The 27,877-nt window shown below is 40.3% G+C and overlaps 1 protein-coding gene across 4 annotated transcripts in view; it reads left to right on the top strand.

Annotated features, from left to right (window-relative positions):
• The window catches only part of EEF1AKMT2 (EEF1A lysine methyltransferase 2), a 76,547-nt gene that overhangs the window by 16,291 nt on the left and 32,379 nt on the right, over positions 1–27,877 (top strand). For 2 of the 4 annotated variants that reach the window (XM_058544241.1, XM_058544244.1), the window contains 3 exons: positions 1,945–2,052; positions 4,217–4,433; positions 9,486–9,576. In XM_058544241.1, coding sequence (XP_058400224.1) covers positions 1,945–2,052; positions 4,217–4,433; positions 9,486–9,576 — 416 coding nt within the window. Of the gene's footprint in view, positions 1–1,944; positions 2,053–4,216; positions 4,434–6,068; positions 6,193–9,485; positions 9,577–27,877 lie in introns of those variants that run through there. The other 2 variants (XM_058544243.1, XM_058544242.1) reach the window with 2 other exon arrangements.

The following is a 27,877-nucleotide window of genomic DNA, read 5'->3' as shown; positions in this document are numbered from 1 at the left end:
AAGCTGGAACCGGAGTGCGCCGGGCCAAAGAAGCTGGAACTGGAGTAGTGCTGGGCCGAAGAAGGAAGAGCTGGAGCACTGCTGGGCCAAAGAAGCTGGAACCAGAGTGTGCTGGGCCAAAGAAGCTGGAACTGGAGTGCAGTGGGCCGAAGTTGCTGATGCCAAGTCAGCTGGAGCCTGAGCACAGGACAAGCCGAAGCAGCTGGAGCCAGGGGGAGGGGGCGTGGTCAAGCTGAAGGAGGTGGGGGCGGGGAACGGTGGGGGCAGGGAAGCTGGGGCTGTGGCTTGGTCCAGCTGGAGCACCCGGGGCTGTGGCGTGGTCGGGCCTGAGCTGCCGCTGCCTCTGGTACAGGGGCACAGGCTCGCCCCGCTGCTAGTTGGGCCCGGGCACCTGAGGGCTGCTGCCTGTGGGGTGGGGTGCGGTCATGCTGCTCCTGTTGGTGGGGCTTGGGTGCCTGGGGGCCGCTGCCTCTGGGGATGGGGCTGAGCTGAAGCGCCACTGTGCTGAAGCACCAGTCAGGCGGGCTGGGTGGGGGAGGGGCACTTACTTTTGCCTCCCCCATGTCAGAGGTTTCTTGCCTCCCTGTTGCTCTCTGCTCTCCTGAAGGGCTAGCTTATTGAAACTACCCTCGCAACAGTTCTGCTTCCTCCGTGGGGGATCCCCTCCGGCTGTGAGGGGTCTTGGAGAGCGCTGTTTTTCACACGGCGAGCCGCCCCTCTCCCTCCTCTGAGAGCTGCGTGGTCTCAGTCTCTGGGTGGCAGTCCTTGGGGAAGGAAGGGAGCTCCTCTTGCTTCCTTCCACTTACTCTGGGGATTCCAGCACCTCAGTCCTCGGGTGTACGACTGCCTGGGTGCCTCAGACATCCCCTGTGTTGTGTGAATGGCCTCTGTTGGAATATGAATGTCCTTTTTGTTGTGTCTTAGAGGGGGAGAGTTCAATGGGGGCAGCTCACTCCATCACGATGCTGACGTCACCTTTGTTACTTGAGTTTAGATTAGGAATCAGTCCCTTAGGGTTGAAAAGTCTAGGTAAGTCTTAATGGCTCATGTGGGAGTAGGTTAAGTTTTGAAGGAAGTAACCATTTAGTAAATGGTGAAGAGCAGGAAGAGAATTTCAGGCTACACTGTATTTTGCAATTTCTTTGTTTCTTTGAATTTCCTTTGAAATTACCTTTAGCCTGATTGGTCTAAAATGTTTGGCATAGTTAGGAGGTGGGAGTGAAGACCAGAAGCTATCCTGCTTTTGCCACAAGCTCCACACACCCTAAATGGATTCGTATGGCTAGTAAATAGCTGGGGCTACAGCTTTAGTCTCAAACTCAAGTTCAGTGAGCTTTCTTTAACTCTTTGGGAGTACTAATACCTGCCTAACCTACTTCACAGGTTTTTTGTAAAGATCTATTGGAATGTATGAAATATTTCAAAAAATACTATACAAATGTAAGGTGGTTAATAATCCATGGCTAGTGGAGAATAGCATGACTTATAATTACACTGAAGGAAAAATTTTAAATCAAGAACTTATTACATATGATTTAATTTATTCATATAACTTAATTGTGTTAAGTAAAATTTATGATAGATTTATGTGTGAATCAGAGCATATCAATGTCAGAAGTTAATACTACATTTTCCTACTTGAAGGCAGAAATATTGTACATATATTCTCATTATCTTTGAGAAAATGAATTTTCTTTTGAAAAAGAAATCAAATACTATAAAAGCAAATGAGTTGTTACATTATATAAACTTAAATTTGTAGTTTCTATTTAGATTCTACAAGAAAATTTAAACATTGTAGATTATTGGATAGTATATATCACTTGATCTATTAAAAAAATAAATAAAACAGTCCCAGTCCTAAAGGGATATTATGATTTGTAGGCAAAACATTATACTAAAACTTTTAGAAACTAACGTATAAAATTATTTCTCTGTCTCTAGGCAAAATTTGGTTTCTCTAATGTTACTGGAATTGATTACTCTCCTTCTGCAATACAGCTTTCTGGAAGTATTATAGAGAAAGAAGGTTTATCTAACATTAAGTTGAAGGTAACTATTATTTATATTACTATAACTTACTTTTATTTATAATAAAAGTTATAAGTTTAAGTGTTTCTAAAGTACATTAATTAGCTGACATCTTTTGAACTCATTTGAATAAGGGATCAGTCAATAACCCAAATTGAAACATTTTTAAATAACTGTTGGAAATTTTGTCTAGTCAGCTTGGGGAAGTTATTTTCTCTTCTTCTTTGTGTGCAAGTGTGTTCACTCTTTTTCTCTCATTTGCTAACGTACACAAATAATTCCTAACTTTGGATTAACTAGATCAAAAAGTTGTAAATGCATAGAGTGATATAATGCCACCAAAGATTGCTTAATTTTTGTGTCCTGTGGTCTGTGAGGTGATGACTCTTACATTTATATTTCTAGCCCAGGCCTCTTCTCTGGGCTCTAGAATTATATAAAAACTACATATTCTGCAGTTCCACTTGGCTAGTTAATAGTCTCTCAGTTCGTCCAAAATGAAACTCTTGGTTTCCTCCTTAAACTTGCTTTCCCCCAGTCTTTCTCATCTCTATTAATGATACCACCATTCACCTGTTGCACTAACCCAATCCAAAGAGTCATCCTTGAGTCTTCTCTTTCCTTTAAATTCTATGTCCAATTCTGTTGGTTTTATCTTCAAAGTATATCAGGAATGTGATCACTTCTTGATATTTCCACTGCTACCCCCCAAGTTCTAGCCACCATCATTTCTTGCCCAGCCGACTACCGTAGCCTCTTACTTACTCTCCCATCTCCAGTCTTGCCACCCCACTGTCCATTACCAGAGGACAACCAGAGTGATCTTTTTTTTTTTTTTCCTAAGGAAGGTTCATACTGAGCTAACATCTATTGCCAGTCTTCCTCTATTTTGTGTGTGGGTTGCCGCCACGGCATGGCTGACGAGTGGTGTAGGTCCGTGCTTGGCATCCGAACCTGTGAACCCTGGGCTTCCGAAGCAAAGCACGCATACTTAACCACTACGCCACTGGGCCAGCCCCTGTTTTTATTTTCTTCGTAGCGCTTTATCTGAAATTATTTGGTTAGCTTATTTATTGTTTGTTTCTCCCTTTAGAGAATATAGATATATTCTCATACAGGGACCTTTCTGTTTTGTTTACTGTTATATTCCCGGGGCCTGAAAAGTCCCTGCGTAGAATAGGTGTCTACGAAATATTTGTTGAATAAATGAATACTTTTATACAGGCATTTAGGATAGGAAGCCTCTCCCAAGTTAGCTCTTAAGAGCAGTAGTCATTATTTTGCTTCAGGTGTAGTGAATACTTGGATGTGAGAGAGGGGAAAAAACCATCTTCAAATGTAAATGAACATAAAATCCACATTTTAAAGTCAAACAATAAGAAAGCTTTAGATAATACACTATTTGTGATTAGTTTATTTAGTTTGTATTAAAGTCTAATTGCTTAATTACTTTTTCAAAGTAACTTTTCAGAATTAAGTTCATTGGTAAATTATTGTGAATATTTTATGAAATTGAGACAGATCACTATTTCAAATGCTTATAATGTATCAGTAGGTTATTGAAAATGAATGAGATGCTGCTCTATGACTTTCAAAATGTAAAGTGCATGATATTTATGAAGTTAAGTAATTGCGGTTTAAACAGTCATTTAATTTCTTAAGTTTTATTCCATTCGTTTTATCCATTAGTTGCTTTGTAAGGTGCTGAGTCATGGCAGAAGAACTTTTGATTTACCGTGTTTACTTCAGACCACACAAGTAATATCAGCCAAAAATCATCCTGTTTCCAATGATCCAGTGAGTTTTAGTTCCAGATAATTTTTGTCATTTTTAAGAATATGTCAAATATTCTACCTTTCGACAGAAACAACTTTTTCATAAACCAGGCTTGTGAGATTCATTATGTGCTGGTATTAGGTCCTTTACCCAGCTTTGATTTGTTTCCAGATTTGTAGAGATTTGGAATGTCCAGGAAACGCTGTCAGTCTCTCTTACTAATCTTAGCTTTAATGATCTCGGAATGAAGCACATAAAAGTTACCTATAAAGTTGAAAATATGTTTATTATATGTAAAATGCCATCATAATTAGTGGGTCCTTTTATCTATAACTTTTTACAGGTTATCATTTAAATTCAGTAAAGATTATGTTAATTGTTCTCACATAGATATTGATTTTTAATATAGGTAGAAGACTTTTTGAATCTTTCCACAAAACTGTCTGGATTTCATATTTGTATTGACAAAGGGACTTTTGATGCCATAAGCCTTAATCCTGACAATGCAATTGAGAAGAGGAAGCAATATGTGAAATCTCTCTCCAGGGTATTGAAAGTGAAAGGCTTTTTTCTAATAACCTCATGTAATTGGACCAAGGAAGAGTTGCTAAATGAATTCAGTGAAGGTAAATGGCTATATGTTGTTCAAATGTTTAATGTGCTTAAATAGGTTTTTTTTTCTTGGTATTATAGTGTTTCACTTTCCTATTTGTGGGAATTACCTGCTTTTCTAGTCTGTTAATAACCTCGGTAATATTTAACTGTATATACAAAGAACAAAGAAATATTGGTTGAGATCCAGAGTCCTTTTAAAAATTTTCCAAGAAATCCTGGCAGTTAAGTACTAAAATTTTCGAGCCTGTAGAAATTAAGTTCTTTATTTAAGCTGTATAATCTATTGTTTAAAGAATCAAAGAAAGCACATATATTTTGCTCATGACTTCATCTGATAAATGATAAATGGTAATAATAGGATCATTAATAATGCAAATGGAAGTAGTATTTTTTAAAGTCTTACATGATGAGAGTTTTAATTTTATAGATACTTTATATGTCTTGCTAGTGGTCATTTAGGTATTTAGATTTGTCTTCTTGTTTTCAGTGTATATAGAACAATTTTAACATTGCACAGAAACAAAATGTAGGGACTTGATGGTAGAAATACTACCTATTAATTCTTGAGGAGAGCTGTACCTTTTTCAAGATTTTGGTGCAAGACAGGATTCTTTTTTGCCCCATTAACAAAGTATAATTAGTGCTGTGTCTACTAAGTGGGGGTCTTGTGAGAATTGAGAGTCTTAATCTATACACAAATATTTTGAGTTCTTTGGCAGTCTGTTTCCTGCATGTTTTAAGGAATGTTTTACCTGCCAATTTGTTCATTCAATGCACATGCATTTCTGGGAAAGTACCTTGAGAATCTGTAACTAGATATTTGCTTGTTTTTTCCTTAGAATCTTTTTCAGATTAGGATTAAATTTTTTAAAGGAATGAGAGGAATTTTCAGGATAGAGTATTAATAAATGATACAATACTAAATTAGTGGTTATATTTTGAACCTCAATTGTCACAAGCTAATGGGAGATGGATTTATAACTGTATTGAATGCACTTTATCTTAGAGTTTGTTTTCTTTTTTGGTAATGAGGGAATAGGCAGTAGGGGGAAGAACACTTAACACATGTCCTTTTGTGTGCATTCAGTGGCTTTGGCAGGTTGTATAATGTAAAATCTGAAGTGTTTGAGGCTTGAAATGTGAGCCTGTGGCTTCATTACTGTTGTCTCTGGAAAACAGGAATTACATATATGTGATTTATTGTCTTTTATTTCATGCCATTAATTTTATTATCTTCCATGTTCAATTTGTTTCCTTTAGCACTGTTGAGGCCCCGTATCAAAAGTCTTTCCCTCTTCCTGAAGCTTGACAGTTTTAATAAATGTTCAAAGTTACACTGTGTAGGGGCAGGTTCCTTTCCTGGTTTTTAAATACAGGTGTTCTCTTTTACCCCTGGAACCACCAGACAAAAGCATATTTGTCTGTTTTTGATAATGAGGAACAGACTTTATCCTGGTAAAGAGTGCTTAAAAATGTGTCTGTCTGAGAACTACTGAGTACATTCTTTAACTTATGTTCAGTTTTAAAGGTTAACACAGAATTTAAATAAGCAAAATGTTACAACAGGAAATGTTAAAGACGTGTTTATATACAATTGAAGACATTTTTTGAGGCGTATGTCTCTTAGAAAATGTTTTTGGAGTTAGATACAGGACGCCAACAGAACACACTGCCACAAATCTCTCTTGAAGGTCTTGTCACCAGCTACTCAGAATTAGCTTCCATGGTCCCTTTTGCATAGAATAAAGCTTGCTTCAGCAATCTTTTAAGGTACTTTGCTTGTTTCCTTATTTGAAACGTGAATGTTCATAAAACTGTTGAAATGGATCTTCATTTTTCCTTTATAGCCCTACTTATATAAACATTTTGTGTTATCACTTGTTTTAGGATTACTTGAATCATTTGCCACGTATTAGGAGGTTTTAATTTGATGTCCGAGGGACTTGACCTTCTTACAACTACTGAATTAAAAAAAAAAAATCTTAGTAGAAGAAAAGGGGGAGGGGAGAGAGGAGGAATGACTTATGTTGCCGTGATGCTGACATCACTCTCCTTCCTATCTTACTATGAAAGTAATCCAGATTCATTATGAAGAAAATTGAAGAATATGAATAACCCCAACACATAAACATATAGATTAAGATAATTAAAATCATTTCTTATCTATCACTGGAATACAATCACTTTGAATATTTTGCTGTATTATTTATTGAAGTATAATATCTTTAATTCTGTAGGGTTAGTCCAGGGAGTTAAAAGGTTAGTCCTGGAAAATTCACACAGACACCTCCATTTTCTCTTGAAAATTTTTATTATGAAATAGCTTAAGCATATGTAACATTTCTTTTTTTTTTTTGTGAGAGAGTGGCCTTGTGCTAACATCTGTTGTCAATCTTCCTCTTTTTCTTTTTTCTCCCCAAAGCCCCAGTACATAGTTGTATAACCTAGTTGTAGGTCCTTCTGGTTCTTCTCTATGGGACGCCGCCTTAGCGTGGCTTGATGAGCAGTGAGTAGGTCCACGCCCAGGATCCGAACCAGCAAACGTGGGCTGCTGAAGCGGAAGGCTAGAACTCCAGCGCTATGCCACTGGGCCGGCCCCGTGTAGAATTTCATAGAACAAATATGGGTGTATACCCTTGTACTCACCACAGTGACTCCATTTTCCAGCATTAAAATATATCATGTTATTTAAAAGCCCTGTCTAGGGCCTGCCCCATGGCTTGGTGGTTAGGTGCGCGTGCTCCGCTGCTGGTGGCCCGGGTTCGGATCCTGGGTGTGCACCGACGCACCGCTTCTCTGGCCATGCTGAGGCTGCGTCCCACATACAGCAACTAGGAGGATGTGCAGCTATGACATACAACTGTCTACTGGGGCTTTGGGGGGAAAATAAATAAATAAATAAAAGCTTTAAAAAAAAATAAATAAAAGGCCTGTCCTTTGGAAAAGTTTTCTTATGATCAGTTTTTTTTTTTTTTTTTTTTTTTTTTTTTTTTTTTTGTGAGGAGATCAGCCCTGAGCTAACATCCGCCAATCCTCCTCTTTTTTTTTTTTTTTTTTCCTGAGGAAGACGGCCCTGGGCTAACATCTGTGCCTATCTTCCTCCACTTTATATGGGACGCCGCCACAGCATGGCTTACCAAGCAGTGCGTCGGTGCGCGCCCGGGATCCGAACCAGCGAACCCCGGGCCGCCGCAGCGGAGCGCGCGCACTTAACCGCTTGCGCCACCGGGCCGGCCCCCTTATGATCAGTTTTTAATGAGCATTTCTTTTTTTTTTTTTTTGTGAGGAAGATCAGCCCTGAGCTAACATCCATGCTAATCCTCCTCTTTTTGCTGAGGAAGACTGGCTCTGAACTAACATCTATTGCCAATCCTCCTTTTTTTCTCCCCAAAGCCCCAGTAGATAGTTGTATGTCATAGTTGCACATCCTCCTAGTTGCTGTATGTGGGACACGGCCTCAGCATGGCCGGAGAAGTGGTGCGTCAGTGCGTGCCCCAGATCCGAACCCAGGCCGCCAGCAGCGGAGCACACGCACTTAACTGCTAAGCCACGGGGCTGGCCCTTAATGAGCATTTCAATATTTAGTTATTTGTTAAGATTTGGTGAAGTTTAATTAAGAATATGAATTAGAATGTGTAATGAAACAAAGTATAAAAGACCAGTTGATATAACAGTCTATATCCTTTTTAAACATTTTTTCTGTTTATAGGAGTTATTTGAGCTTAAGCTCAAGACGTGGAAACTTAAAAAATGCAGACACCACACCAAAGGAAAAAAATCCCCCCAAACTAAGAGTCCTGTCACTGAGGGAAAGCCATGGTTAACTAAGAGTGACCTTCCAGCCTTATTTGTCTTATTTTTTAAAAACAGAATAATAAAACATTAAATTTCCGTTTTATTTTATATTTTAGGAAAACATCATGTTATCTTATTTTGATCTTCACAAAATCCCTGTGAGTTAGATAGGGGCATTGGTATCTGTATTCTCCTTGCATAGAAACTGAGGATCCTGGTTAAGGTAACTTGACCAGCACATCTTTCACTTAGTAAGTGGTAGAGATGGGACTTGAACCCAGAACTTTTGAATCCAGGTTAATTTTTTTTAAAACCACACTGCTGCTTTGAAAGTTCCTACTTCCTTGTCTTCCCAGACCCTTCATTAGTTCAGTTTGGGTCTTGATCTTTGGTTGTAAACTCCTTTTTTTTTTATTGTGGTAAAATATATATACCATAAGATTTACCATTTAACCATTTTTTGTGTGTGTGTGTGTGTGAGGAAGATTAGCCCTGAGCTAACATCCGATGCCAGTCCTCCTCTTTTTGCTAAGGAAGACTGGCCCTGGGTTAACATCCATACCCATCCCTCTACTTTATATGGGACGCCGCCAGAGCGTGGCCTGACAAGCCGTGCGTTGGTGCATGCCCAGGATCCGAACCTGCAAACCCCCGGCCGCCAAAGCAGATTGCGTGCAATTAACTGCTACGCCACCGAGCCGGCCCCACCATTTAACTATTTTTAAGTATGTAGTTCTCTGGCATTAAGTAAATTCACATTGTTGTGCAATTATCACCACCATCCATTTCCAGAAATTTTTCATCTTCTGCAAATTCATTTTGATTTCCATGTTATTTAACCTTTCTGTATTAAGTGCTTTTATATGTGTGATGTGGATTGAGTTACTACATGTAAAGCACTCAGAACAGTATTGGATACATGGTAAGAACTCAACACATGGTAGCTGCTTCCTACAGACTAGATGGTGAAGTAGGCTAAAGGAGATGCAGAGTTGAAGAGATGATAAACAGGAAGTGGAGGAAATGGGGGATGGATGGGAAACCTCTTTTCTGCAGTTCGTTCTTGTCTGTTTCGTGTTTGATTCAAAGTGTTTTTGGGTGTACACACGTATACAGTAGAATTGAAAAATCATAAAATGAAATTCAGTCACAATTTAGAGTTTGGAATTAGATAATTTTATAATGGTTTGAAAGTACATTGTTAATGCAAATTTCTCTAAACTGTGAGATTCAATTCCTAATGAAAGTATTTTAATTTTGTCTGACAGGATTTGAACTTTTCGAAGAGCTGCCAACACCCAAGTTCAGCTTTGGAGGCAGATCTGGAAACAGTGTAGCAGCATTGGTTTTCCAAAAAACGTGAGACTTGTCATTGGACAAATTCAGTTAGCTTTTTTAAGAAGCTCTACATCAAAGTAAACCTGACACAGAAAATGCAAGTGCAAATAAATGCTTAGTAAGTACACAGGATGCACATGTTGAATAGATGTAATAGGTTGGTAAAAAAAATCATGAGTATGTAAGTGGTTGGGTTTTAGAGATCAACCAAAAATAATTTTAAAATTTCTTTTGTATTTGAAATGTAAATATTTTTCTTTTTGACTAAAAAAATTTCCTGTAACTGCTGAACAGTTTAAAATTTTAAAGCAGTAAATGAATTTACAGAAAGCATGTATTCTTGATTTTTGTGCCTTGGTAAAGTTGAATTGAATATAGCTTTTTATTAAGATTTGTCCAAACTATTCCAGGGCCAGAATAATAAGCAAAACAACTTGCTTAGTGTTTTATTAGACTATTTATGAAACACAATAAGTATAATATTTTGGGTTGAATGGTGGTTTTTAAAAAAATTAATACCTGAGAAAGTCCTATAGCCTTCATGTATATAATTAAACAAAATAAGATAAATGTATCAGTTGATCAAGAAATATTTATTGAGCTTGTATGTTGTGACTTATTGGTCTTTTACACACTGTGAGGGATAAATAGGAAATAGAAGGAAAGACAGCTAAGCGATACTGTTATATGCTAGCACTGTGTTAAGTTATATTATCTTACTAAGTCATTGTATCCTCGAAACAGCTTCTTGAGGTGTATATTACTTATTCCTGTTTTGATGTATCAAACAGCTAGTACAGGGTGGAGCCAGGATTCTTTTCTGGGTCTGACTCTAAAACCCATTCTGCTTCCCAGGTGCTAAGTCTCTGTCTTTATGGCATTTATAGTTCATTTGGGGAACAAGGATTGGTACGTAAAGGATACTGTTCGAGAAGTGGGCAGTTATTTTTAGGAGCTCTGCAGCTCCTTGTTAGTCACAGTGTTGATCTATGGACTGTGAGAATAGTGAGTCATCCTTCATTACTTTTCACCATCTCCCTACTTGTCTTAAAAGACTCGCCTAATCGAGAAGTGAATCGTGTCATTCTGTGAAAGGGTGGTAAGTTACGTATAAATATATATATATATTTATATATATATATTTATTTATATATATATATTTATTTATATATATATTTATTTGTATATATATTTATTTATATATATTTATTTGTATATATATTTATATATATTTATTTATATATATATTTATTTATAAAGTTCTCAGGGATACAGGGACAAAGATGTTTTAGTTAGGGGCTAGTTAGCAAGAGAAACAGTTTGTTTATTAACATTTTTGAAAAGATAAGGAATATTAATATTTAAGGTATATTAATATTTAATACCATTTTGTATTTGGGTTAATATTTTAATATTGGAGTCACAATCACTTTTTAAAAAAAAGGGATATAATTTTTGATGATTTTCAGCTTTTTGGGCCTGTTGGGTTACAGAATGAACAGAATTTTTGTGTGTTTGGTAAATGTTACTCCGGTGATGAGTAAGTCTAGCATTACATCTTTTTTCTTTTCATTTTTTCCCTGGAGTGGCAAGAGAGGGGAGGAGGATGGTTTGATTTAGATCAACATTAATCACCCATTAAGATTACTCCCTGCCTTGCACAAGGTAACTGAACACATTTACATAAACTTTCAACACAAATAACATTTTTTGAAAAGCTCTAGTTTTTAACATGTGAAAAGTGAGAAATTACTTCAAAATATATGTGATTTAAACGGTAAAAAAAAATTGTATTGGTTTTACAAACTAGACATGGGATCTTAAACCATGGAAACATATAAATAGTTTTATAATTTATTGAGGAGATGTGGTCTTTGTTGTTTTTTTCACATTAATATTCCTTGATTTCAAATATGATAATAGTATGTAAGTACATTTTTAGAATTCTGAGTTGTTAAGTATATGCTATGTTAAAGCACCAATCTAACACAAGAGGCTTTTTGTGCAAGTGGACTGAGACGTTGGGTTTGAGTCACTGATGGCTTGGAGTGGGCCTTTGTTGAAAAGCTCGTTGAGTCACTATCATGGGGGTATTATGTGTGTTCCGTTTGTAAAGATGAAGGATTTTGTTTGGGAATCATGGAGCTGTTGATAAGGTTAGGAAAAGGGGGTTGTCATCTCCTTTTATGAGTTTAATCCTACTGGAAGCCAGCCTCTTGGAGGTTTAAATCAGAACAAATGGAAGGCCCAAAAATGCTAACAATAAATTTGTCTTTTCAAATAATATTGCGCTTTAAAAACCAGGCCAGTAAATGTCCCCAAGTTACTGAAACAAGTCATAAATATGTTATTATTAAACTTAGTTTTGTTAAATCATATGAAAAGGGGGATAACTGAAAGAAATTGTACACTTATAAAAGGGAGCAGTAAGTATGTAGTGAATGCTGTTTTCTCTGGATAAGAAGTTGGAATTGTAATTTTATTTCATCAAAAGACACTTTTATTTTGAGGAAACTTGATTGAAATGCAAAGGAGATTTCTCTGTGGAGCCTGCACAGTATTGTTGCTTTTCATTATGATGTTATTGCTGCATAACAGGGCACTTCTGTGTGTAGGAAGTGCGTATGCAAGTCCAAAGGGATTTGAGGCCTGAATGGGCGGGTTACACCAATTAACAGATAGAAAGGTTTCAGAAAATTTTGTTTTAAGCCAGGTGCACAAGTTACAGTTGCTTTTTGGGACTGGCATTTATGCATATGAGAATCAAACCTGACACTACTCTTGGCAGCTTGACTAAAGCCATTTTAAAATAAGTACACTGTCCTTGAATGATTTTTTTCCCATTGTAGTAGCAGTGAGTTTGCCTTTCTTCTTCATCTGTGATATGCAAGCAATTTTCTATTTATTTTGGGGGAAGAAGGGAGGTAAACATATACAAAAAGATTTTGCCTTTGTATGAATAATGTGTTTCAATGCACTTATTTATTTTTAAATTTCTGTGATATTGTAATGCAGTATTATATGTTGACTTTTTTTCTTTTTGTGAAGAAGATCAGCCCTGAGCTAACATCCATGCTAATCCTCCTCTTTTTGCTGAGGAAGACCGGCTCTGAGCTAACATCTATTGCCAATCCTCCTCCTTGGTTTTCCCCAAAGCCCCAGCAGATAGTTGAATGTCATAGTTGCACACCCTTCTAGTTGCTGTATGTGGGACACGGCCTCAGCATGGCTGGAGAAGCGGTGCGTCGGTGCTAGCCCGGGATCGAACCTGGGCCGCCACTAGCGGAGCGTGTGCACTTAACAGCTAAGCCACAGGGCTGGCCCTTGTATGAATAACGTGTTTCAATTCACTTATTTATTTTTAAATTTCTGTGATATTGTAATGCAGTATTATATGTTGGCTTTAATTCACATTCATCAGAGTATAATAGAAACCTTAATTTTTAAGGAACCTAAATTAGTAATTAAGTTTTATATGGCTTTGAAATAATTAAAAAAAAATTATTTTTTAATTTATTTTTGTCCCCCAAAGCCCCAGTAGATAGTTGTCTGTCATTGCTGCACATCCTTCTAGTTGCTGTATGTGGGACGCGGCCTCAGCATGGCCGGAAAAGCCGTGCGTCGGTGCGCGCCCGGGATCTGAACCGAGGCTGCCAGCAGCAGAGCGCGCGCACTTAACCCCTAAGCCACGGGGCCGGCCCTAATTTTTTTAGTTGATACGCAAAGAAATAGAGTATCTCTGCCTATATTAATAGATTTTGGTTTATGTTCTCTTAAGTAAGTTTTATATATTTATGCGTACATGTGTGCCTGGTAGCCTACAATGAAAATATACACAAATGTGAAAAAGTCAGTTGCTCTCCAGGCCAGCATTCTACTGCTCTGGGGAGACCTGGGTTTGATTTCCTGCTTTTGGTACTGTGCTAGAGTGTATGTGCTCCAGAGACAGCCTTCTGCTTTGAGAGCAAGAGACCAAATGTCTTGTGTTCCACAGTAGTAACCTCTTTAGCTAATTGTGGGGCGGGTGTTGATGGGCTCTGAAAGGAGTCTTGTCTAGTACACTTCACTGGAAGGAGGCTGCCTATGACCTAGAGCTTTATTGTGGGAGGCAGGAGCATGGTAGGTTGAAGGACAATTGCATAGTGGGAAAAAAATTAGGAAACCCTTATCACTTCTCTTGGTTAGGCAGGAAACAGAGATGTCCTTAGAAGAAGGGGGAGCACATGAGCATGTTTTCTTGACAGTCAATGGAAGAAAATTAATGCTAATTTATTCTTCATACATACCATGCAATTTGTTAGAAAAGTAAAAGAATAGTTCGAAATTCTTTGGTCAATTGATGGATTCCTATGTTAGGGGCATAGAAATGAAACTCAACATTAAGCAGACAAATACCCAAGCCCACAGGCTACATAAATGCTGAATAAAACCAGCTCTACAATGGAACTCTCAAAAGCGAGGGGTAAGAAGCCTAATGAATGATTGAATATGACCTTAGCAAAATCCCTGGAGTGTTGCTGAAAGATCATTCATTTCCAGCTTAGATGTCAAGATGGGCTCCAGTAACCAGAAAAAAAAGAGAGCTTGAGTCGGTACTTACTGAGTTTTTAAAATCTTTACAACACAATACATTAGACTATCATTAAAAGGGCTTCTCTAACTGAATTTTGAGCTGTCGCTGTGTGGACCTGTAGTTTAGTCCCAGGGAAACCAAATTAAAAAGATAGGAATAATTCCCAAGACATGAATGTATCAATATCCTGCTTTTATGGAGTAGAACTTCAAAAACTGGGATGTAGAGGCTGGCAGAATGTACTTTTGTCATGCTGATACCATTGTAAGAAAGACTTACAACCAAGAGATCAATTGTACCTTAAAGTATTTGCAAATTACTTGCCTAGTTTATTAGAAGATATAAAAAACCAAAATCTACTTTTTTTCATTTTTAAATGTCCCATTCTGAAGAAATGGTAAATTCTTCTGTTATGTTTTTAAATATGTGTTGTTATTACTGCATCAGGAAATAAGTATGTTAGTGAGTGATCTTTATTGTGCATGCTATCCAGAAGCTTTTTAAGAAAAGCAAATCTAACCCATTTGTTTTTCCAAATACCTAAAAATTTACACATGAACCAGCAATTAGTATATCCTGGATATTATCTGAGGAGCTTAGAAAGACATATGAAAAGTACTCTGATTGAATAAGGGGACCATGAACTGTATTTCTCACTCTTCATTAACATATTTACAGATGAAGCAGTTTATTATTATCAGTGATTATAGCAGAAGAGAAGTGCTGTTGGGTGGCTGTAGTTCCCCTGCTATTGCCTCCCTTACCGCTTCAAAGACAAGGGAATAGTCAAGAGGAAGAGGCTAAATGTAGAAGAGAGTGGGTGCTGCCAGTTCAGATTTTTCTCCTAACCCCTCCTCTAAAATGAAAATGTCAGTCCTTTGTTCTCATCTAATTTTAGTACATCCTGGCTAAAAAAATGTTAGGATGAAAAATGTTAGGATGATTTCCAACCATGGAACTTGGAGGGGTAGGGCGGGACGGGGGCAGAGTAGAGGAAAGAACAGTTTACATTCCATATCCTTCTGCCTTTCTGCGACAGCATCTAGCCTTTACTCTGTTGATTTTGGTAATGAAATAAATTTAGATGCACTGAAGCAGCAATAATTAGTTTTCCTTCCATATCCTCAACAAGAAGCCTCGTTGGAGCCTGAATGGGGAAAATCATAATATGGTATTTAATAAAACATACTGGGTTGAATTAAAGAGCTGTGTGCAAGTTTTGGAAGAAAGGCCTAAAATTGTAAGTGAAAACTACATGTTGTGTTATTTATAAATAGAACCTTTGTGGTCCCTTTGTGAATCAGTGAAACTGCTTTTATGCTATTGTTTCGAATGAGAATAATGTTTGTTGATTTTTGAGAAGCTGACATAAGCAAGGCACACAAGTCAGAACTGTTTATTCCCTCTGGGAACCCTAACAGGTCTAGAAGGAAAGCTCTGATTCTGTGACGAGACCCAGTTGGTCAAATCGCTGATAATATAGTTTGTTCAAGAGATAGGACAGAATTCTGTATGGCTTTGTAGTTGGAAGTGCCAGTTGTTGTAGTCATTATTTAATTAAAAAGTAATTAACTGGATTAAACTATGAGGGCAATTCCACGTGCTGTACCTCACTATGAAATAAGCCTGTCTTTTCCAAAGGTTTGTTCGTTTAGTGAGCTGAGGTTTACTCTTGGAACCTCTCTGTGTGATAAAGACTTTATATACCCCAAGGAAGAGAGATCATTTTGTTATTAAGTCCATGTGGTTAATGATTTAATTTGTGACAAATCCAACATCAGATTATTTTCGGAACTTGAAATTCCATTTATTTTGGTTCCTTTAATTATAGTAACAGATAATTTGTGTTTAAAATCTGTTAGGTAATAGAATAACTATCAAAGAGAAATGATTTTTTTTTTTTTTGTGAGGAAGATCGGCCCTGAGCTAACATCTGCCAATCCTCCTCTTTTTGCCAAGGAAGACTGGCCCTGGGCTAACATCCATGCCCATCTTCCTCTACTTTATATGGGATGCCACCACAGCATGGCTTGCGAAGCAGTGCGTCGGTCCGCACCCAGGATCCGAACCAGTGAACCCCGGGCTACCGCAGTGGAGCGTGTGCACTTAACCGCTTGCGCCACCGGGCCAGCCCCCAGAAATGATTTTTTTTTAATAATAAATTTTGGAGAAAAAAATGATCGGAACCTAGGCCAGTCACTTTCCTTTTCTGGGCTTTAGTTTTTCTCTCTGTAAAACAAAGGCGTTCAGTAGGTGATACTTAAAGTTCTTCTCTATCCCTATGTTAGTCAGCCTGGCTGCCATAGACTGGGTGGCTTAAACAACAGAAATTTATTTTTCATAGTCTGGAGACTGGGAATTCCAAGATCAAGGTGCTGGCAAGGTAGGTTTCATTCTGAGGCCTCTTCCCTTGGCTTGTAGGCAGTTGCCATCTCCCTGTATGTTCACTTGACCTCTTTGTGCGTGCTTGAGGGGAGAAAGTGAGCGTGAGTGAGTGAGCATGTTTTCTGGTGTCTCTTCTTATAAAGGCGCTAATCCCATCCTGAGGGCCCCACCCTCATGACTTCATCTAACCCTAATTACCTCCCAAAGGCCCCATCTCCAAATACCATCACTTTAGGGGGTTAGGGCTTCAACATATGAATTTTGGGGAGACACAAACGTTCAGTCCATAATAACAGCTGAAATTGATTTAAGGTTCAGAGAAAGGCCTACAAAATAGGTTTCCACTATATATGGGAAGTTTAAATACTTCATTAGCTAAATATCAATTGTTAGGGCACTTTATGGTTCTTTTAAACCAAGGTATCTATCTGTTCATATATATGAAGAAGTATATGTACATATAATAAAACATTCGAAGCAATCACATGAGTATTTTTCAATCTAAAAAACGTCTTTGTGCATTCATTGGTAAACTTTAGATTTGAGTATTGATTGTCTCTGATATATGTTTGATAATTCAGTTTGTATTTATTTGACCATAGAGATGTTTTGTCCAAGAAACTCAGAAAATTACATCTAATTGTTTAGTCCACTTCAATTTTATGTATAGAAATATCGAGATCAAGATTGGGCCTAAGCAAGATTGTGATAATCTGAAGGATCTCCTTATTAATTCTTCCCTACTCTACTGTCCTATAACTGTTTATCCCCTCAATGAAATTGAAGTATGTTAAGGGTGCTAGCAAAGTGCCTAATGCATAGTAGATACTTATTTAAGGTTGGTTTCCCTTCAGTACGTTTCTTTGAAGCAGTTTGATATAGTGGAGCGAGAAGCAGTTGTGACTCTACATAATAGGGTTGTGAATAGTAAATGAGAAAAATAAATGTAAAGCAGCTTAGCATGATTCCTAGCACACACCAATGCCAAATAAATACTCTTTTCTCCAAGGACCGACCTTTTCATTGGAGCTAATATATTGAATTGTTCAAGATTTTAATCCTCAGTGCCACCGAGTTAATGTATTCAGTTCCATTGTAAGGTATTTGTATTCCAGGAGGGATGAGATGAGTGAAGAGAAGAGGAGGAGTGGTAGATAAGTAAGTCAGAAGGACAGTGTGGAATAGGTGGGCCTTTCAGAACTTTTTAAAAAATCGTGCTCTGTAGCTCCTTTTTCCGTAGTCTCTAGATAGGGCTCGTGCTGAAGTACCTTTTCATTTAGTTGGGAAATGACCACATGTCATAATGCCAGATTTTTATGAAATGTCCTTTCTGACTTGTTTCAGCAGACTCTAAGAATACCCCTCAGATTTAAGATTATTATCTAAGTGGAAATTATTTAGTAATAAATGTAGGTGTGGTGGGGAAAATATGAATGTGGATGCATTTGAATTGAAAACAAATGGTCAAGGGTATGGTGTACCTTCCTTCCTTAGATCTGAATGCTAAGGTATTATTCCCAGTGACTTCAAACAAGGGAACTGAGAGCAGGTGCCCCAAATGACCATGCATCAGGTTTAATGAAAGTTGTTAAGTTGGATTTGTGTCTTTTACTGGGCGTTGAGGAAGTAGTGGGCTAAGATTTTTATCATTGATTTCTACCTTGCATCATTTAGATTTGATTTCTTTCATCACTCAGGCATGTTTATTTTCCTTGCTGTAAGTTGAGTTAAAAGTGCTATTCATAGTGGCATTTCAAAGTTTGATGTTGGGTAATACTTTAAATAGTTTATCTGATTTGCCCTTAGTTTATACTAGAACTGACAGTATAGTATGTAAAGTGCAGTGAATTAGTTGTTTATGCTAGTCTAGAAAACATTTGGTTTTTTAGGTTTGTTTATTTAAACTTTTTATCAGTGGTTAAGTGAATATCTCCATGCCTAGAGTGCTTAGTATGACTATAGAAATGCTGGCCAGAGCAGTGTCACTTACTCTAGTTAACCTCAAATAGGTTAAGTCTTTGAACCATTTTCAAAAAGTTTTACATAGATGAGATGAATAGGATATGTACGTCATTAGGACAGAAAGTAATCAAAGCTTCACTACTTTAAATTAGGTAGTTTACCAGTACAATGGTTGAATTACCTGGTTTTGATCAAAGTTTTTGGTTTTTTTTTGTTCCTTATGAAAGTTAACAGGAGCTGTAAATAGTATTTAAAATTGCAAGCCAAGTCCTCATTCATATCAGTTCTTTTCTGTTTCAGGTCAGCTGTAGGGTATGCACGTACAAAATAGGCAAGGCTAGTCCCTCTTATAAACAGTAATGGGTATGATAAAACACCCTTGCTTTTGGTTAATGTAGAAGATTGACAGACTGCTGAGGAGAGTTAAGAAATTCACAGGCTAATATCGTATCTAGGGGAAATGTTCTTTTCATACTGCTCCCAGGAATGTTCTGCCCATTGGAGCCAGAGACTAATTTTTTTTCTTCATATCTTAAATCCAAGGGATTCAGTCTTTAGATTGGGTATTTAAACTCTGTGAAATCACAGACTATCTAGTTTCACAGTTTCCTCTCTACCTAACGAAAATGAAATTCACTCAGTGTCATTTTTATGGGGATAGTCAGGATAGCAGTAGCTTTAAGCATATCACTGGGGATGAGTTAAAAATAGATTTTTCTTGAGGCGTGACTTATATGGCAGATAGTTGACAGAAGAGAAAAATTAAGTTAAATTTTGGGCTTGTATCTCAAATACTAAGTCTGAATTCCACTAAAGAATATTAAGAAAAATAATTGAAATGATTTGAAGATGATAAAATAAACATTTAGTTTGGGTATGCTGTTGAAATATTTTCTAGATTAAATTCAATGTATAGCAATATGAAAATACTATAACTTGTTTTTAGCTACGTTTTGGGTGGAGTGACTGAGGCAAACTAGGTTATGGATAACTAACCATGTTATAGTGATACTAATTAGAGTCTACTTCAGCTAAGATCATAAATAGATGAGGGAAAGGCAAGGAATTAATTATGCTTTTGAATCTTAGTATTAAAATAGTAAAATAGGTTTGGTAAGTTTTACATATGCCAGTAACTTTGCATGTAGATAGTGAAAAGCCTTCGTTATATTTATTTTTGCTTATTTACCACAAATAAACTTTTCAATCTCTGTTTCTTCATGCTTGTATTTTCTTGTAGCACATAACACCAATAACTACTATTAACTGCAAAAAAACCCCAAAACCAAACAAAGTAAAATCAAATTGAACTAAGTTTTAGCTGTTGCTCTGTTCTTTTTAGCTTACTTTACCCAGAGCTCTTCCATCCAGTGAGTTGCAAGCGTGACATTTGCTGTGTTTTCAGCACCTGCTAACTTGGAAACCAGGGTTTGTGTTCAGGACTTAGGCTTACAACCCACACTTTGTGGTGCACAATGCCGTCCCAGCTGGCATGCTTCGTACCTCAATGGTGCTAGACGTTTGGTTACAAAGCTGTGCAGGTTCACATGTACTGATTGCAATAGGCATTCCCCTTCAAGCTGCTTTCAACTCGCATTTTGTATCAAAGGAGTTAGATTGATATCATTAAATTCACTGCAGTGGTTATTTTTCAGTGAAAATAAATTTGTTTTATTTAGTTCTTGAATCAAAAAGTAACTTTGTCTTTAAGAATCAAAATACCTCTTAAAAAAGATGTGTGTGTATAGATATGGGATAGATATATATATATGTATATGTACATGTGTATAGATATATATATGTGTGTGTATCTCTATATCTGTATATATCCAGCCAGTGCTATAATTCATTTTCATCAGTGGAAAGGTTTCAGAACACAAGATAAAAAGAACAGAAAGGAGAGAACAGAAGGATTAGTGTGTTGTTATACACTTATGTAGGTAGGGCTGTTAGTTGTAGCTGGATCATAGATGTGGGAACAATTATAGAACTTAATTTCTCTGAATAAGATCCACATAAGGAAATTGCCCCCATAGTAGGTTCAAATTTTTGGCTTCCATCTATAACCAAAACTTTCCATATTTTGCAAAGAATTGTATTTTGCTAACTTGTTTTCAGTAGCCAATCTCTTTGAAAATGCTTCAGGTGGACTTGGTGATGTCTGTCTTTCCCACATCTATTATAAACAATTTCAAAAGGTTCTGTTTTTAAAAGATCTTTTCAGATGTAGAAAGGACAGTGTGAAATGTGAATGACTGGCCTTTAATACAACAGTTGTGAGAAAGAGCCAGTGGCTTTTGGAAGCTGAATAAAGGGGTTAACATACACATCTGCATACTGCTGTTGGGTCCAGTGTGTAACATGTTTGCTATTTGTTTCACTTACTTTGTTAGTCTAAAAAGAATAATGTGTTATTCTCAGAGACAAACTAGTTTATCATTTTTTAGTGGTGAGCTCTTTTTACGACCATAGGTATGATAGATTTGATGGGAAAAACTGAACAACATTGACTGGTACTTGCTCAGACTTCAAAGCTTAGCTCCTTGTTGTTTGAATATCACATTTATCTGGTTCTAAAGGCAGAAAAATAAAACACCCACTAACTACCTAGGACACTCCTTAGTGCATATCAGTTCCCAACCTTTACCCTCCTCTGCGCAAATGTGCTTAGGTGAATACTTTTATTAGCTTGTTGATACAAGTATAGTTGGTTACACCCTTTTTTCATAAAATACACCCTTATTGTCTCTTGTTGCTTAAGAGCTTTAAACTTGCGAATGGGGGAGCTCTCTAGTATAAAATGATACTCAGTTTAAATGTCCCAGGCAGTTTTGAGTAGACATATGATGCATACCATACACACAGGCATTCCTCCATTTGGTAGTTGTGCTTTGAGGGGAGCCAGGAGAGCCAGTATGGCTGTGTTTTATCCCTAGATTTCATATATTGGTCTTGGAGTGAGACTGTAGGTAATCTCTACATTTGATATTTCCCAGGGCGTTCTATGGCTTAACCAGGTTACTGTTGGTTGATGATAGTGGAAAAGTTACAAGTTATCATTTTTGGATTATTTATGGATTTATTTCTAAATTGGCTTATGAATTTGTGTTTAGGTGTCTGGTTGTGCTCTAAATCTGGTTTTGATTTGGTTTTGACCTTTTAGGATTGCACAAAGGTAGGCAGCTTAGCCCCTCTTCCCCCGATTGCAACTTACATTGTTTTTAATATGGAGTTCTGCTGAGTTTATATTTACTCTTGTGAATTGAGCAAAACTCTAATATACAACCTTTTGGAAAAGGATTTTTTATAATAAAGAATTGTGTAGAATAGCCCTAAAAGGTGGGGTGTTTTATGTCTGTAGGACTTATTACATAATATGGGAAGAGCCTATAGTATGGAAGGTTAAGTGACAGGCCTTAATGTGTATATATTTGTAGCCTTTGAAGATTCGAATTAAGTAAATGAGAAATAGCTATTCGTTGGTTAGGAGCACAACTCCTTACACAGGTATTTTAGTTCTGCACACTCTTAAGAAAGCGTCAGAACCAGAAAAACAGGCTGCTTTAGGTTGGAAAGGAGGTGTTACAGCGAAGGAGCTTGCCATAATCACAATCCTTGGAATTTTGTGAGACTAAAATCATCCTGAAAGCAACAAGAATAATGGTTGCAATAATTGTTTCCAGTTGGGACCGCTGCATTTTGTTTTTTAAGTTGACCCAATGAACTAGTAATTGCAGAAATAAACTGAATGTTTGCCAGCAGGAGTCACTCTAGGCCTCCTAATAACAAGTAAATTAAACTATATCCTTAAAGCTTTCAAAGGCTGAGTGACGCAGTGATAAGATGGCATTAGGGAAGTGTGGCAGCATTTTCAAATTATCCCTTGTGCCTTTCTTTGTTCAACCAAGGAAGACTTAGTACTTGCTCCTTTCAAAATTGGCCCTTGATAAAATTTTTTAAAGCAATGTTTATGGATAAGGATATCAGTATCTTAGTATTCTGCCTATTAGTTCATTTTGGCTTTCTAAGGATGAAGTGATTATATCCCACATCATCTGCTTGAATGGAGTCACATCCGTCTGATTTTTGCCCATCCTAATCTTGCAGCAGAAATCACTGGAGTGAGCTGTAGTTAGTGTGAAAGGAGATGTTAGCTCAGGATTTTCTGAAAAAGAATGGGTCCAGTGTGATGAGAAAGTGAAATATTTCAGCAATAGCGGTGAAATATAATAGTTTCCCAAGTGCACACAAGCTCAAGAAGTTAATTGTTCATTTATGTTTGATACTGGGATTCAAACATTGGATTAAAACCAATTAAATGTTCCTAGAAGCAACAGAAAAAGTTTCCTGATTTATGAATAGAACCATTCAAATGGTGCAGACACAATCCATGTAAAGTAATGAGGTGTTTTGTTTTTTTGGCAAAGGAGAACACAAAACAGGCATAGGGAGTTCTTTTTAAAAACCTTCTCTTTAAAAATCTCTTTTTGGATACAAGGTCAATAAAATAACATACACAGTAGGAAGGAGTAATGGGAAATCTGGGGCTTCACTTCACAAGGAAAACAATCCCCCTCCCCCAGGTGAGCAGCACAATGAAAATACTCTGCTTATTCTATCAGGGTTACATTCCTGAACTTAAGTCAACATCCTAAGTTACAGAACTAAACATGCTCTGCCTCTGCTTAGCAACCACAAATCCTTCCTTCACCAGTTGCATATACTTTGGATGTGGCTTCTGAAGTACACATTCCTTTATTTCGATTAGCGCCCCGAGTTAGGAAACCAGCGCTTTATTTTCCCAAAGTGTGACAAAACTAACAGGGTTCCCCCTCCCCTGCCGCCCAGCACGCCACTGAAATGATCGTTTCTTTAAAACCTCAAAAAAACCCCAATAACCCGGAAGCTGGACGTCTGAAGTCCACGCGGCCCAGGGTTTTCGTCCCGGCTTGTGCGGGGGGCGGGGGAGGGCGCTCACGGGGCCCCTGGCCCAGGGCCCGGGGAGCCGCGGTGGTGGCGGCGGCGGCCTGGCCCGGCCCGGGGGCCACTTCCCGCGTCCCGGGGCCTCGCAGGCGCGAGCTCGGCGAGCGGCGCGCGGCGCTGCTCGCAGGACGCCCTCTAGCCCCGCCGGCGGCGCGCTGCGACCCCCCCCACTCCCCGCCCACCGGCGGCTACGCGCACTGCACACTCGCCCGCCGCCGCACGCCGCCCGGCTCCTGCACGCCGCCGCCGCCGCCGCCGCGCCGAGCGCCCGGGCCCGCGACGCCGCCCGCAGAGCCCCGGACTCAGCGACACGCAGCCGCGGTCGGGCGGCGGCGGCGGGCGCGGGCGGCCTGGCTGGGGCTGGTTAAAGGGACGAGTTGCAAACAGTTCAGGAAGTGACAAGTCGATTTCCTCCTCTCTGGGAGCCGCTCGGTACAAAGCGCTCGGCGCCGGCAGGAGAGCGTGCGCGCGGCGGGCAGCCCGGACGACTTGGCGAGCGCCGGCGGCGACGGCGCGGGGCCCGAGCGCGAAGCGTCCCGCCGCGCACAGTAAGCGACCCCGGGCCGGGCGGCGGCGGTGGCGGCCGGGAGGCCGGTCCAGAGCGGAGGTCCCTGCTATGTGCGCCCCGGCCGCCGGCTGGAGGGAGCCCTCCCTGCTCGCGTGTGTGCTGGGCTTGTCCTTTTAAAAATTTTTATTTATTTTTTATGTTGCTGATTTCCTTTTTTTCCGCCTTGTTTCGCGTTGGGTCGGGTGGTTTCTCGGGGCGCTGAGTGTCGCCCCTGGTGCGGGCGTGAGACTTGTCAGAGCGTAGCCAGGGGAACGAACCATCCCGGCCCCTGCGGAAAAGTCTTCGCTTCCCGGGGCGGGTGCGGGGACGGCTGCGCCCGGGGGTGTCTTCCTCTCCGCGTCTCAACTTGAGTCCTGGCTCGCGGCGGCGGCTAAGGCGCTGAGCCCCGGAACCCAGGTGGTCCCGCTCGCCCCGAAGTTCCCGCATCGTTTGCAGACAACTCTTTTGTTCGCGGAAGTTTGCGTCCGCCACCCACGGGATGCGGGCGCGCAGCGGCGGGCCCCGCGGCTGCTGGACCGGCCGGGGCGGTCACATTGTGGGTGAGGGGCGTTCTGTCCCGGGCCGAGGAAGCCCGCGGGGTGGCCGCGGCGGGGGCTTCCCGAATGGGGGGCTCCTGCGCCGGCGTGGCTTTTGCACATGGCGAGAAGGGCCGTCCGGCACGGGCACACTGGTCGAGTCACATTTTTGCCGGTCTTTGATTTGCAAGACCCTGGGAGTCGGCTTCCCTGCTCGGGGTTTCTCTTGGTGAGGCAAGGACACCTAGAGTCCGGGGAGGGCTCTCGGTGTGCGTCGTCCCATGTGGCTTCTCGGGCACCCCTCCAACTACCCACCTCCGCCCACAGACTTGGGGAACAATGCTGGTGGCGCGGGACAGGGTGGCTGAGCACCGGCGAGTCGCGCGAGCCGGGTTACTCGGGTCCCTCGCCCCCGGACGCCGGCTGAAACCGGGCTCCCTCCGTCTGACCGCCCGAGTTCATTAACACGTACTGTACTTCATAAGATGGTGAACAAAGAACAGCTCTTTGCAGCATTTGATGAATGGGATTCTGCCTCCTATAGGCCACACTCCGAGTCTTACATACGTTACAGTCTCCGGACTCGGTGGTATGGGCAAGTGGCCCCCGCGGTGGGCTGCATTCCGGGCCCGGGACCCTGGGCAGGGCATTTGTGCCGCTGCCGCGCTCGCCTTGCCGGAGCGGGTGCAGATGGAGCCAGGCTGACGGTTGTTCAACAGTAACAAATGTTTGTTGAATTGTTGGGTGGTGGAGACAAGAGGCTGTTTTCTATTGACTGCTGCAGGAGTTGGAATGGCATTGTTTATTGGCCTGGGAAGCCAGGCAAGCGCCTTGTGCTGCTTACAACATATTAGCAGATTTCCAAATGACATTCTAGCATATGTGTTCCCAGCAGTTCCCGCCGGCTGGAAGGGGATCCCTCCTTGCTCCAGATCCTGGACGCCGGGTTAAAAAATGCCACCCGGCTTGAGGACTTGAGAAGGAATGGCGTTAGCAGACTGGGTGAAACTCACTGTTCCTGACTTGGCCAGGTTTTGGTTTCATTTTAATTTATCCACTTAACAGTAACTTATCTCAGTTACAGTTTTGATACTGAATTGCAGATCTGTAGGGCTTTTTTTTTTCTTTCTCTTAGCTGTGGACAAGTAGATAAACAGAGAACAGCCTCTTGTCCCAGTTGATAGGCCCATGTTAGTGGGAGAAGGTTTGGGTCTTAAGTTCAGGATTGGTAGCTCTTAACCCTGTGTCTGCACTTGGCTAGCGTCTGGATACTGCCAGCGGTCCTGCAGACCTAGGAGCATGCTGATCCAGCTCCCAGGGCGCTGTTACAGTCCCGAAATGGAAGGAGAAGCTTGGGGCAGGGCTGTGTTTTTCTCCCAAATGCCCCTCTGGAGGACAAGGTGGTTTTAAGACCAGTTCAAATAATTTTGCCCAAGGACTTCTTATTTTCCCTTGAGAAGGTGATATTGATGTGCAGTCATCCTGACATCAAGACAAGTTTTAAGTAAAAGCTAGTGGTGCCATTGCTGCAGAAGTGGACTTGAATATTCTAAGGCTGGCAGAATAAGTAGAGCATTCCACTGTTATGATTGATAATGTTTTAAGTCAGTTCCTCCCTTCTGTTTTCAACTTAGGGTATGTCGCATGTAGTAGCAGTTTGGAAGTTCATAAACTTCTTTTGGGAAGAGCTTTAAGATACCTTATTGTCACCATGGTGGCTACACTTAATTGACATTTTATGGGAAGCCCTGTTGTTACTTCTTAGACTCTCTCCACATCTTTTAATCTTTCTCTGTCCCCGGGTTGATTCCTTCACTATCCCCTGGTCTCTCCATCTCCCCAGGTCGGTAGAAGCCTAGTGGGCTGAGTGTGCTTTAAGTGGTTTCAGGGAGCAGGCACCTGACCCCTGATTGAAGCTCAGGAAAGGCCAGCCAGCTCTCCCCCCTGCAGGAGGCTGGAGAGGAGGGAGCCTTGTGTACAGTCTGGGAGCTGGCAGCAGAGGACGCCTCAGAGCAATTTGGTGTATCTTTGCTCTTTAAAAAGCACACCCTTCTCACCCACTGCTTGGTGCTATGGGCCTTGAAGACTGAGCGCTGGACCCACTGTTGGACTGTTCAGCTGATGTGTTATCCGGGCAGTGTGACTTTTTTGAATTGCGTACTGTGTGGAAAACTTTTTGTTCTTGCCCTTAAAAAAAGACTGAAATAAGCAGATACTCAGATCAGCACAACCCCCATCATTACCACCACCACACACACCTCTCTGATGTGTAATAAAAGAAACCTGCAGGCATAATTTGTTATGTAATATGCTGATAATACAAGTTTCAGTTTTAGATGGAAACCAGATGTGGAGGGGCTCTCTTTAATTGATCCAGCAAGGGGGACACTTTAATAGATTAACTAGCTCTGGCAAACCCCAAAGGTGATTTTTTTTTTTTTTTTTTCTTGACTTGAGGGGAGAATCCCAAACCCGGGGCTTTTTCGAGGTTTTTGCTTCTCGTCTTTTTGCTTTGCTGCAGCTGTCCTTTTTGTCAGACTCTTCCTCTCTTGAAAGAACCGGTTTGTTGCCAACACGAAGCACATGGCCCGGTCTGGCGGGGCTCAGCACAGCTTAACTCTGCTGGGCTCCACTCCCCTCCTCGCCTTGTCCAGCTGCTGCCCTGTCCTCCACCCTCCAGAACAGGGCCTAGCCGAGGGACTTGGGTGCTGCAAGGAACGTTGACTGATCTCCCTCAGCTCCTTTCTGAAACATCTGATCATCCAGGGACAGTTGCTGTTTAAACTTGTCCAATGAATACACTTCCCAAAATCACTGACTCTCCTCAGATTAATTTCTGTGTTTGTTTCCTGCCTAACTTTATGAGGGTTCTTTCTACATGGCTGAGTCACCTTTATTATGGCCCAAGGTCGGGGACTGCACTGTAATAGCTGACCCCATTAACAGCAGTTTCATTGCGTGCCGGGATGTGAACTTTGGAAACAAACCCAGAGGCTTGGATATGCTGATGTGCCCAGAGACTTGCTTAGAAAATTTTTGTTTTAGTGCAGTTTACATTAACGTGATTAATGACCGTGCCACTGAAAAGTCTATATTCAAAAGCAATTTACTGTTCCCCAGGGTTCTTCTTATGGGAAAGTAATTTTCTTTGCCAAACAGCTTTGTTTTAAGGTAACTTGTTTTTTGATGTTTAATCCAAACCTCCTGTGCACACAGTTTGGGATCCAGGTTTGGGCTTCAAGAATTGCAGGTTGTGGTTTTGGTGGCGTCTGTCTTAACCTTCCCGAACTCGGGTCAGAGGGCACCCGGATTCTTGTCTTAAGCAAGTTCTCTGAG

Source organism: Diceros bicornis, chromosome 6 (assembly GCF_020826845.1).
Source record: "Diceros bicornis minor isolate mBicDic1 chromosome 6, mDicBic1.mat.cur, whole genome shotgun sequence".
In the NCBI taxonomy this organism is placed as follows: domain Eukaryota; kingdom Metazoa; phylum Chordata; class Mammalia; order Perissodactyla; family Rhinocerotidae; genus Diceros; species Diceros bicornis.
This window is presented reverse-complemented; position numbering and strand designations above follow the sequence as displayed.